The sequence below is a fragment of the Tribolium castaneum genome, chromosome 7, assembly GCF_031307605.1.
Source record: "Tribolium castaneum strain GA2 chromosome 7, icTriCast1.1, whole genome shotgun sequence".
NCBI classification, from domain to species: domain Eukaryota; kingdom Metazoa; phylum Arthropoda; class Insecta; order Coleoptera; family Tenebrionidae; genus Tribolium; species Tribolium castaneum.
The window spans coordinates 4,152,829-4,166,077 of NC_087400.1; the positions used below are offsets into that span (position 1 = coordinate 4,152,829).

Sequence of the window (13,249 nt, forward strand, 5' to 3'; positions counted from 1 at the left end):
TAGTTGTGCCATATCGATAAAAAATCGTAACTTATTTTTTAATTGCCTGAAGACTGTAACAACTTCCGAAACAAATTAATTATTTAACAAAACGCTTCAAAACTACTTTATTGTTATGGTAAGACTACAAAATACGAAATTGTCCTGATTGAAAGTTAAAAAAAATAACAAAAAATGAACATTATTTTAATAATTTTTAATGAAAATAATAGAGCAAAACCATGTCAATAAAATATTTGTTGGGCATGACTTTATCAACATGGTGGAACTAGAAATTTACCAAAATATAGTTGTGCCAGATCGATAAAAAGAAATAAATTATTTGAACAAAACGTCTCAAAACTACTTTATTATTGTGATAAGACTACAAAAGGAAAAATTGAAAAAAATTAGCATTACTTCGAAAAATTTTAAACAAACTGTGAAATTAGAAAAATAAATTCAAAATAAAAAAACAACAAAATTTCCTTTATTTTTCTTTGAATAAAAATTGTAAATCACATCGATAAAATATTCGTCATGGTGGGGTTAGAAGAACAATACGAAATAATTTTTTGTCGTCCATGAATTTTTTGCTTGAAAACCGTCACAACTTGTTGCTTGGAAAGGTGTTAAAGTGGTCACGTCCTCAAGTGATTGTAATAAAAGGCAACATTGCTGAATAAAAAATGAGTACACGATGTAGATTAGTTATACTTTTTGATGTGTGAAGAGGCGTCGCGACGCAGGCGTCACATTTGTCGGAGCGCTAAAACCGATCAACTATATAAAGGATAACGCCGTGTTATTAGCATTCTTCCTAGTGGTGTCATCTTCAACGGACGAAGACTTAAAACAAGTAAGTCTATGTATATTTTTATTCGTAAAAAAATATGCTATCACATACCAACATAAATTAAATCAGCAATTTTCAATTGAAACGAGAGAATTGTGGAATTACATTACAGTGTGGCAACTTCAAAGAAAAGCTCATCTCTATAATTGAAAGAAATAAGAAAAATTGCAATTGTTCTATCGATTTGGTCGGACTTTTTTCTTGTTACATCAACGGAAAAATTCCAATTTTTAAATTGTTTAAACAAGAATTTCGTTATTACATTTTTTTCGTAATTGATGAGTCATTTTTCTAATAAAAATTTATTGCTACGGTAGGACTAACTTCACAAAAACTTCTTTATTACGTTTTATTGGACTGGTAGAGCTATATTTTTTATGAACATGGTATGACTACATTTTGATTACATAATTTATTTTTTTTATCGGTATGGTAATAGTATATTTTTGTACTTTTTGTAATTGTACCACTATGATAAAGGTGAATTTTAAGGCAAATATTTTATCGACATGATTTTACTTCATTGTTTTATCATATTATTATTATTTTTTTCTGATAAAGTAGTATTCATTTTGTGTGACAAAAAATTACATAATTAATATTTCCTAGTCTTGTCGCATCGATAAACAAAAATTCTTTTTGTTTTTAAATTATTTACATACCTACCAAACATTTGCATTTTTTGCATTTTTATTACAATATATCATAATTTCTTCTGGCATTTTTTACACAAAACTTGCTATTTAGTAGTCCTATCACATCGATAAACAATCACTTACTTCTTTATTTATACGGTGCGTTCAAAAAGTCATTAGATCAACTCTTGCTGTGGAATTTAGATTGACAGATTTTTATTGTTTTTGATAGATTATCTATTCTGTTGTTTGTATTCTGTTTCGTAAGAAAACAACATACATTCAAAATTTCACAGCAAGGGTTGATCCAAAGACTTTTTAAATGTACTGTAGAATTATGAAGTTATTTTTTAAATTATTGCTACGGTAAGACTAACATGACAAAAATTTCTTTATTATATTTTTATCGAAATGGTAGGACTGCATTTTCAAAAAAATTTTATCAGCACTGTCTAACTATATTATATTTTGATTACACAACAGATTATTTATTATATATTATATTTTTTTACAAAAGAAATAATTTTCTTACAAAACTGATTTTGTATTTTTTTAAATTTTTGTTACGAGATATATTTCTTCTGTCATTTGCAGTTTGGTAATAGGTAGTCGTATCACATCGATAAAGAAACACTTTACTTTTTTATTTGTAGAACCACCACCAATAAAGCAGTGTCTTAATTAGCCATATTTTCGCTCAATTCCAGCCTCACCACTGTGATAAAATTGTAAAAAATTCTCTCATTTCGCGTATAAATTTCTCGTTTTACGATGTTTGTTTAAACGACCTCTCTGTAGTGAGGGCAATTAGACACAATGGCCTCCTCTCTAAGTCCAGCTATTAGCATCTATTGTAACTATTTTGCTTTGTCGTTGTCGAGTGGATCGAGTGGCCTGAGAGCAATTATCGCCCTAAAGCACAAAATATTCACTACGCCACTGTCGAAATTTTTCTTTGATCGTTGTTTACCTAATTGTGCCCTTTCATTACATATTACAAAGGGCTGTCCTTTTTTCATTTGTGTTAAAAATGTTTAATTAAGGGTGGTTTCACACGCGATGCGAAAACCCAAAGGAATTCTCCCCTTATATTGATTCATTCAATTAGTAATTAGTTACGAGACGCCTCTGTTTCATTTAAAAAACCTTTTTTTTAATCGATGCGGTACGGCTGTAGAATCGATCAAATCGTGTTAGTGACTTTTCATTTAGCACTAAATTGCGCCCGATGGGCACAGCATGATCGATTTCGCGTCTATTGAATTCGACAACTTTTATCTCTGTTAAAGACAAGTTTTAGTGATTTTTTTTTTCACCCCAACGATCGTTAATGTCGTGTCGAGTGTTTAACTTAAGTCATTAATTATTTCCGGTGGTTTACCTTTTACTATGTTGTCACATTAAACACATAAAGAGCGACATTGAGATTAATCTTGGTTTTTTTGTATCAAAGAAGCGAAAAAATGATTAATGCGTGACGTTGTCAAAGGGGGGATTTTTAGGGATTTTTCGGGCTCAAAGTTGGAATGGAAGCTTTTAACAAGTTTGCTGTGATAAGAAAATTTGAAATTATCTAATAATAGAGCAAAACCATGTCGATAAAATATTCGTCAGCTATGACTTTATCAACGTGGTAGGACTTTAAATTTACCGAAATATAGTTGTGGCATATCGATAAAAAATTGTAATGTATATTTTTTAAGTGTCTTAAAACTGTCACAACTTGTATAATTCTGAAACAAATTAATTATTTAAGTAAAACGTCTCAAAATTACTTTATTGTTGTGATAAGACTAGAATATAAAAATTGTCTTTATTAAAAAATTAAAAAAAACAGAGAATCAAAATTATTTCGATAATTTTCAATTAAAATAATAGAGCAAAACCATGTTGATAAAATATTCACCAGGAATGACTTTATCAACTTGGTGGGACTTCATCTACCGAAATATAGTTGTACCATATCGACAAAAAAATTGTAATGTATTTTTTAAGTGCCTTAAAACTGTCACAACTTATATAATTCGGAAACAAATTAATTATTTGAAGAAAACGCCTCAAAACTACTTTATTGTTGTGATAAGACTAGAAAATAAAAAATTATCTTTATTAAAAAATTAAAAATAAAGAAACAGAGAATCCAAATTATTTCGACAATTTTTAATCAAAGTAATAGAGCAAAACCATGTTGATAAAATATTCGTCAGCTATGACTGTATCAACGTGGTAGGACTTCAAATTTACCGAAATATAGTTGTGCCACATCGATAAAAAATTGTAATGTATATTTTTTAAGTGACTTAAAACTGTCACAACTTGAATAATTCTGAAACAAATTAATTATTTGAACAAAACGCCTCAAAACTACTTTATTGTTGTGATAAGACTAGAAAATAAAAAATTATCTTTAATAAAAAATTTAAAAAAAAACAGAGAAACCAAATTATTTCGACAATTTTTAATCAAAGTAATAGAGCAAAAACATGTTGATAAAATATTCGCCTGGAATGACTTTATCAACATGGTGAGACTTCAAATTTACCGAAATATAGTTGTACCATATCGATAAAAAAATCGTAATGTATTTTTTAAGTGTCTTAAAACTGTCACAACTTGTATAATTCTCAAACAAATTAATTATTTGAACAAAACGCTTCAAAACTACTTTATTGTTGCGATAAGACTAGAAAATAAAAAATTATCTTTATTAAGAAATTAAAAAAAAAAACAGAAAATCAAAATTATTTCGACAATTTTTAATCATATTAAAAATAAGAGTGCAAAACCATGTTGATAAAACATTCGCCAGGAATGACTTGATCAACATGGTTGGACTTTAAATTTACCGAAATATAGTTGTACCATATCGATAAAAAAATAGTAATGTATTTTTTAAGTGTCTTAAAACTGTCACAACTTGTATAATTCTCAAACAAATTAATTATTTGAACAAAACGCCTCAAAACTACTTTATTGTTGTGATAAGACTAGAAAATAAAAAATTATCTTTATTAAAAAATTAAAAAAAACAAATTATTTCGACAATTTTTAATTAAAGTAATAGTGCAAAACCATGTTGATAAATTATTCGTCAGCTATGACTTTATCAACATGGTGCGACTTCAAATTTACCGAAATATAGTTGTGCCACATCGACAAAAAAATTCGTAATGCATTTTTTAAGTGTCTTAAAACTGTCACAACTTGTATAATTCTGAAACTAATTAATTATTTGAACAAAACGCCTCAAAACTACTTTATTGTTATGATAAGACTAGAATATAAAAATTGTCTTTATTAAAAAATTAAGAAAAACAGAGAATCGAAATTATTTCGACAATTTTCAATTAAAATAATAGAGCAAAACCGTGTTGATAAAATATTCACCAGGAATGACTTTATCAACTTGGTGGGACTTCAAATCTACCGAAATATAGTTGTACCATATCGACAAAAAAATCGTAATGTATTTTCTAAGTGTCTTAAAACTGTTACAACTTGTATAATTCTGAAACAAATTAATTATTTAAGCAAAACGTCTCAAAACTACTTGATTGTTGTGATAAGACTAGAAAATACAAAATTATCTTTATTAAAAAATTGAAAAAAAAAAAAACAGAAAATCACAATTATTTGGTCAATTTTTAATCAAAATAATAGAGCAAAACCATGTTGATAAAACATTCGCCAGAAATGACTTTATCAACATGGTGGGTCTAGAATTTACCAAAATATTGTCTTAAGACTGTCACGACTTGTATAATTCTCTAACAAATTAATTATTTGAACAAAACGCCTTAAAACTACTTTATTGTTGTGATAAGTCTTTTAAAAAACAACAGAAAATGAACATTATTTGATAATTTTTAAACAAAATAATAGAGCAAAAACCATGTCGATGAAATATTCGTCATTGAGATTAATCTTGTTTTTTTTTCAAAGTGAGAATTTTCGGGCTCAAAGTTGAATAAGGTATTTAATGCCTAAGCCGGCAAACTAGCGAAAGCTATTAGCAAGTTTGGGGAAAAAATTAGCCAGAGTTAGAGACGCTTTTATCCTACATACAACTAATCAATAAATAAAAATTGTAAATCAAAACCGTGTCGATAAAATAAAGTACCCGTTTAAAAATAGTCCTTCAAAACACGACAAAATGGAAGCCGGTCAACATAATGGCGGCATTGTTGCGTTGCAAAACATATTTATTCCTTGCGATTTATTTTTGCGGCTTCGTTTTCACGAAACAAATCAAATATAATAATACAATACAGTGTTACCAATCTAATCTTTTGTTCCGTGTTTGTTTACTTAACAACGATGTGATTTTGTTTAAATCATTAAGGATTATTGTGTTATAAAAACCACAAATCAAGAGATAGAATCCAAACAAAAAATAACAAAAATACAAGGCTTTAGCCGAGCTTTGATGATTTGTTTCAGAACACGATGCAAAGATATTCAGCGATGAAATGTTTGTGTGCCGTCACTTGCATTATGATTGTGGTGGCGACAGTTACTTCAGCAGCGCCATCTTATGCAGATTATGACAGTAAGTTAATTGTTTTATTTTTTGATCACGTGCTTAAACCGGATGAGGTGGGACACCAACGACGACTATTATTATTATGGAGATGTGTTTACTTAATAAGTAATTGGAGTGAGTGACAGGTAGGGTGGACAAATGTCAACCAACCACAACAAAACACATTTTAACGACCATGATATTATCGATGCGCTACAGATATGCTACGATTTTTAACTCAAAATTTGCAAAAAAATTATGAACTCACTTAGAATAACTCGGGTGATTCAAAAATATAATAAAAATACTGTTTTCATTTAAAATAAGAAAGTTAATGGCGACTTCCGGCATAATCGGAAGCGGCGCCATCTTGAATATATTTTCGTTGAACGCGACTTAACGACTTAAGGTTATTCACAAAATTTCAGACAAATATCTTTACTAGAAGTCACAATACTTTTAATGTGGACTTTTAGTGGGACACCTGTATACAAACTGAATCTGTGAAAAGTATTTTTCACTCTATCTCAAAAACTAATATTCGCACAGAATTCAACGTTTGGTATTAAATTCTCTATATTTTTCTCTAAGTCCGTGAATTTTTCCAGAATTTTTTGAAATATACATACAGGGTTAGTCTAAAAAAGTATATTTTTCATATACTTCTAAAAGCTAATAATGGCACAAAATTCAACGTTGGGTATTAGATACTTTATATTTTATTCTATGCCCGTGAATTTTTTCAAAATTTTAATTAAATTATCACTGAGTAATTATTTTAGCAGTTCAATTAATTACCGCTAATAATATTTCTAAATAATTAAAATTAATTGTAAGAAAGAAAGATTCTGAAAAAAATCACATACTTAAAGAAAAACGAGAAATATTTAATAGCAAAGGCTGAATTTTGTACGCTTAATAATTTTTGAAATATATTAAAAATATGCTTATAATAGACTCACACTGTAGTAAAAAATATTTCTAACCGATTAACCTTGTATAATTTTTTAATTAACAAAAAACATTAAACTGTTGATAAAGTCGTGGTTACGACACATCCAAAGCTATCTAGATCAGCAGATGCAATTTTCCGTCTGTCACAACCACCTATTCTTAAAAATATTCTAAGGTAATAATTATAGAAGTATCACATCGATAAAATCGATTAATTGTGCAAGATTTAAATTAAATAAACAATGTCGACAAAGTTTTTGCCTGAAAATTTAAACCGAATCGATAAAATCGTGTACATGACCAGCATTACAAGGAACTGTTAAAAAAAATCTGAAAAAAATCATATATACAGAAAAAAATAAGAAACATTTAATGGCAAATGCTGAATTTTGTGCGCTTAGTAGTTTTTGAGTTACAGTAAAAATTTGCTTTAACCGACTAAGCTTAAAAATTTAACCACAAAAAAATTAAACCCCTGATGATAGATAAAATCGTGGTTATGACACGTTCAAAGTTACGCAATTTTCCGTCTGTCGTGGCCACCTATTCATAAAAATATTTAAAGATGATTAAAGAAGTACCAGATCGATAAAATCGCCCGACTTAAAATAAATAAACCATGTCGATAAAGTTTTCGTCTTAAAAATTGAAACCGTTTGTATAAACTCGTATCCAAAGCAGTTGTTTTAAAAATTGCCATCGTGACGCAAAAATCTTAGCCGTGTTGATTTTGTACGCTCGGCGATGCCGCAATAAACCGATTTCCTTCCACTCCACTCCACCGTGTGAATATCGAACTATTTCTGTCACACATCCATGTGATGAGATGATCAATTTTTAAACACACGGATTTAATAAATAAGACGAAAAAAAAATATAATTTTTCATCGGCGGCATCTCCAAGGAGTTGAATGATGAAAAATGAAGACAAGGAACGAAAAATTCGCTACTTTATCCCTTGTGTAAACAACGAGTGCATTTACATCGAATCCGATTGAAATATTGAAATGAGATGGCTGTGATGGTTTTTAAGGTGGCGGGGGTTTGACGTTTCGTTCTGTGTGCTTGTAGATAACATAAGGGACTTGTGGGAGATACTGCTTCAGAAGGAGGCGATGGACGACAAATTTGCACCTGGGGGACCCCACCAAATGGTGAGGAAATCGGGACGTTCGCCATCGTTAAGATTGAGGTTTGGGAGGAGGTCTGATGCAAGCATGACGCCGGTAATTTTTTTTTTTAATTATTTATTAGCAGTTTCCAAAATATGTATGTAAACGTCAACGACGCATTTTCTCTCAAGATTATTTGCTATAAATTATTTATGCACTTTAAGTCACTTTATTTAATATAAATAAATAATTATATAAAATATATATACAATATATTATATATTATATATTATATATTATATATTATATATTATATATTATATATTATATATTATATATTATATATTATATATTATATATTATATATCATATATTATATATTATATATTATACATCGTTCACGATTGTTTTAAATTCTGACTATCTATGAAAATCTGACATTTTATTTGGCAGTACTGTGAGTTGTAATAAGAAATTGATTTGGGTTATAATTAATGACAGCCAAGAACTGTTATCATGTTGCTTCGTTTTTTAAACAAATAATTGAATACGTTTTTATTGTTACTCTACTCATTATCATGGTTAACAAAGTCCGGTCTGTCTTTCTTGCATTCTTCAAAGCATCTTTCTATACACGCTTTCTTATCAACCGAAATTACTTTCGGCATTTTAAATTAATAAGCAGTAGAACTGACAACACAGCGAATTTTTTACAACACAACGTCATAAAGACAGTACCTGACAGGACCTGAGGCCAACCTAACAAAAATATATCTACGCCTACTGAGAATTTAAAACAATCGTGAACGGATAATATATATATATATATATATATATATATATATATTATATATTATATATTATATATTATATATTATATATTATATATTATATATTATATATTATATATTATATATTATATATTATATACTAAGTATTATATATATATTTTTTGCTTTTCTAAGCAACCGTTTTATTTTTGATGTATGATATTTGTTAGCATATGAAAGGGTTACACTAAAAATCGAAATTTGATGTGCTATAACTTATGAAAAAATGCTCAAAAAATTTTTTGCCATAAGAATTTTTGACTCAGTTTGATCTCCTTTATCACCATCTAAGTGATGGTCTGAGATTTTTGAATCACCCTGTATAAGTTGTTTTTTTGTGCTTTATTTTTCACTCCGAAAAATTCAAATGCGCTGTTGCAATTCTACTATGAACTGAAATGGATATAAGTTAAGTTTTTTTAAATTTTTTTCTTGTATGTCGGGTTTTTACTGTTTTTTTTTTTCAAATAAAACTAGGTTTTTAGGCCAATGTTTAATTTTTTTTTGGCATATCTAGTTTTTGTTACAAATTCCTTTATTAGTGTGAATTGGAGTTTGCAATTTTTTGATATTTAGCAGGTGTGTGTACATATCGACCAGTGAGTGTTGTCCTAGCCCCCTAATTACCCCCTTAATGTGGTTATTTATCAAATTACAGGAAGCAGCGTTCATGATGGCTCAAGCGGTCGACCATGAAACCAATTAATTAATCCAAACGCATCGCAATGTTAAAATGCCACCGATCTCCACATTTGTAGTAAACGAACCTTATTAGAACTTATCTACTAGACTCAAAAGACGTTGTTATCCTTTCGAGTATTTTTTTAATTATGTAATGAACATAGAGAAAGAAAAAAGTAAAATACACCACCCCCAGTGTTTTACGTGTGATATGATAAATTTGATTAGTTTTCTTGCGCACCTTATTGTCACACTCGCATGCTAACTAACTAAAATAAAATGTATAAGCTGTGTTGTTGGTCATTTGTGTAAATTTCTGCAAAAGAATAAACAAATTTTGTGATGTAATATGTGTTTGATTTGCCCATTGAAACGACGCATCTGCCTACATGAATCGTATTTTCACACAGAAAGGCGCCTAATTGGCCGAATTACGTGAACGTTCAAGAAAAAAATTTCACGTAATAAAACGCATAAAATTGGGCAATGCACGGTTATGCAACCAACATTACACTTTCAATCGATTTGGGGGGAAAAACACCCGTAACTCAATAGAGCTTTATTAAAACACCCGTACCTTACATAATAATAAAAAAACACTCATTTCTTGTGTATAATCCTTAAAGTTTTTTTAATCTTCGTAATCTGTTCCTTCTCTAGATATTTCTTCAAGTAGACTTCAAATCTCGTATCTTTCGACAACACTTTATACAACCTTTCGGCCAACTTCCTGTTAAAAAAAATCAATTTTTCTCAATTCCTCAAACCTTGCATTCACCTCGTTTCGAGATTTTTGTCCTCCAAAAAGCGCGCCATATTCAAAATCACTCTTTTTCTCGTATATTCGTTATTATTCGGATTGAGTACAAAATCAGCTCCTGCAATTACAATCGCGCAAACCAGAAGCCTGACCGTTGCACATCTCACTAGTGGATTTTTGTGAAATGGTCCTTTTTGACACAAAGCTCGAACTGCATTGAATGTGGAAATGTGTGTAACCATGCAGTCGAGTGCTAAATTAGCATCATGTCGTATAAAACGATTTGAATCGGCTGTTTTATGTAGAAGTATGTCGACGATATCGTCAAATTCAGGCCGACGTGTGTCTTTGACGTATTCGAAGAGATGTCCAGCTGCTTGACACGCTGTTCGACAAACGTGCGAACGTGGACTTTTCAATAGTTCGATGAGTCGCTGATGAATGCTTGGCATGTAGTCGTAGATAAGGTCAATGTCAATCACGCGACAGATCTCCACAATGTCGGCGAGGCCACGTAAGGCCAACCTCCTTGTCAAAAACGGGAAAACAGTGTCAAAAACAGGGAAAACGGTGTCAAAAACAGGGAAAAACAGTGTCAAAAACAGGGAAAACAGTGTTAAAAAAACAGGGAAAAACAGTGTCAAAAACAGAGAAAACAGTGTCAAAAACAGGAAAAAACAGGAAAAACAGTGTTAAAAAAAACACGGAAAACAGTGTCAAAAACAGGAAAAACAGTGTCAAAAACAGGGAAAAACTGTCAAAAACACTCTACTGAGACATCTAGCAAAATGTAAAGAAACTTTGTTAAATATAATCATAACCTGTGTAGAATTAATTGTCAAAAACAAGAAAAACAAATGCCAAAAACATTTCACTAGACTATATTTTAGCAAACGCAACAAAGACATTCCATTAGATAAGGTTGTTTTGTTAAAATGTGATAAAATATTAGAGAAAACAATAATGACAATTGTCAAAAACAGTTAAAATTATTGTCAAAGGCATGACCTCAATCGTGTGTGTGTAAGTTTACAAAAAAATTGTAGACACAAAAAATAATATAAAAAAGGGCTATGTTGTGTCAAAAACATAGTTAACTCCCGTTAAAAAAACAGATTAAAACTATTTTTTAAAAACAAACAATTTATCAACGAATAAATATTTTTGTGACAAAAATACATTAATATTGTCAATTATCCAAAAATATTATAGTCAATTATATAGCCATTGTTTGTCTCCTTCAAAGCTAGTAGCTACAGTGTCAAAATGTAACAATACATGGTCACATATACCTTTTATAATAATTGTCAAACCATATTTTATTGTCAAAAACAAAAACCAATTTATTGAGTGTCAAAAACACTAATTAATTGTCAAAACACGAAATATTGTAGGAATTGATCGTCAAAAATAGTAGTGTCGTGACAAAAACAGTAGTGTTATGTCAAAAACAGTAGTATCGTGTCAAATACTTACCAGTCTGGCTCCCTCAATTTATTGACAGCCATACAAATGGTGGTGTCAACGGACGAATTTGACACTTGTGCGTTAGTAATCAAACTCAAAACATCCTAAAAAAAACTTTTTCAATCCTCAAAATCCCAATATTAAATCCCTCGCTCACATCGGATATTTTAATACTTAAGTCACTCTTTGACAAATCCCTTTCGATCCCCTCCAATCGGACAAGTTCGGGATTCCTCGTAGCGTTGATCAAGGTGGTTGAACTACTCATATCAGACCTACTTTGATCAATATAAGGGATTTTCCTCGACGTTTCGAACCATTTTTTTGTTGAAACTGGCTTAGGACTGGTCGAACGGCCTCTCCTCATTGGCGGAATCAAAAAATTGGCGCTTTTTATATCCGCCATATTGCTCTTAATTTGACTGGATTTGGTGGGTGACATAAAACTACTCTGGGCGTGGCAAAAGGGGGAGGAGACTCGACGTACAAACGAATTATCGGGGAGGTCCAACGATTTGGAGCTGCGTCTTTGGACGAATCGTGGTTTAGGGATTTTGGATTTGGGGGCGGGGTCTTGGATATAGTTAGGGTGGGAGTAGCACTCAACAAATGATTGGCTGCGTATTTCTGAGTTTTTCTTCAAGTCGTGTTCAGTACACGAACCGTCAAGTGTGTAATCCGAGAGGCGATTGGTCACAGAGTATGGACAATTAAACATCGATGTATTATGGGGCGTGGTCGCCAGACTATCGGGTGACATGGGGGGTGGAGTCACGATTTGCGCGTGGTGCACGGATAGGTTGAGAGGGCCGTCCTGGGGCGGGGTTTCGAAATGGGGGAAGGGCGAGAGAAAAGTACCGTTTTTGACGATTTCCAACTGTGCCAACTGGAGGATTGTTTTACTGGTTTGGGTGCTACATTCCGTAACTGTGTTTTTCGTTTTTCGGCGAAGGATTTTCTCGTTGAAATAGAGAATTTCGGGGTCCTTTGGGCGTTGGGTGCAGGAGAGGGAGGAGGACTTGAAGGTGAGTGGCGTGCGGAGGTGGGGGCGGGCTTGGTGGTTGTTGGTGCGGTACACGTTGGAGAAAATCGATTTGGAGTGATCGGTTTTCGTGTTGTTGAACATTTTGAGAGATTTACATTTTTTTGACACTGACACAGACTGACACAATTTTGACACATGAAAAATAGCCAACACTTTGTAAAAATGGATAAGTCGTGGGAACAGCACTAAAATCACCAAAAAATAGTCAAATTATTTGACAAAAACCAAAATTTATAATAATTTGTATTGATAGTTGCATAATCATAAATTAAATTGATGCAACCAGTAATACACAATTGGAGTGTATCGTATTTAAGCAACAACGAATTACCGATTAGCTATCTTTTTTTCAATATCCACAATCACTCGACACACTTTAAGCTAATTAAAAGGCGCTTCTAGTCCAAC

General features: G+C 31.1%; 2 protein-coding genes across 3 annotated transcripts; one reads left to right on the plus strand and one right to left on the minus strand.

Annotated features, from left to right (window-relative positions):
- The first annotated feature begins 700 nt into the window (after positions 1 to 700).
- LOC103314419 (short neuropeptide F) lies at positions 701 to 9,917 on the plus strand. The gene is made up of 4 exons (XM_008200483.3): positions 701 to 838; positions 5,911 to 6,019; positions 8,018 to 8,172; positions 9,547 to 9,917. The coding sequence occupies exons 2-4, from the start codon at positions 5,917 to 5,919 to the stop codon at positions 9,592 to 9,594; spliced, it is 306 nt and encodes a 101-aa protein (XP_008198705.1). The 5' UTR covers positions 701 to 838; positions 5,911 to 5,916; the 3' UTR covers positions 9,595 to 9,917.
- Positions 9,918 to 10,113: 196 nt separating this feature from the next.
- On the minus strand, positions 10,114 to 13,022 carry LOC107398750 (uncharacterized). 2 transcript variants are annotated; one of them, XM_064358138.1, is made up of 4 exons: positions 11,954 to 13,022; positions 11,806 to 11,900; positions 10,348 to 10,854; positions 10,114 to 10,299 (listed from the first exon to the last, which is right to left on the minus strand). In XM_064358138.1, exons 1-4 carry the CDS (start codon positions 12,920 to 12,922, stop codon positions 10,170 to 10,172), a joined length of 1,701 nt encoding a protein of 566 aa, XP_064214208.1. In that variant the 5' UTR covers positions 12,923 to 13,022; the 3' UTR covers positions 10,114 to 10,169. The 2 variants fall into 2 exon arrangements, with proteins under 2 accessions (XP_064214208.1, XP_015839437.2); XM_015983951.2 differs by having other exon boundaries at positions 10,348 to 10,857; positions 11,954 to 13,020.
- Between the last annotated feature and the right edge of the window lie 227 nt (positions 13,023 to 13,249).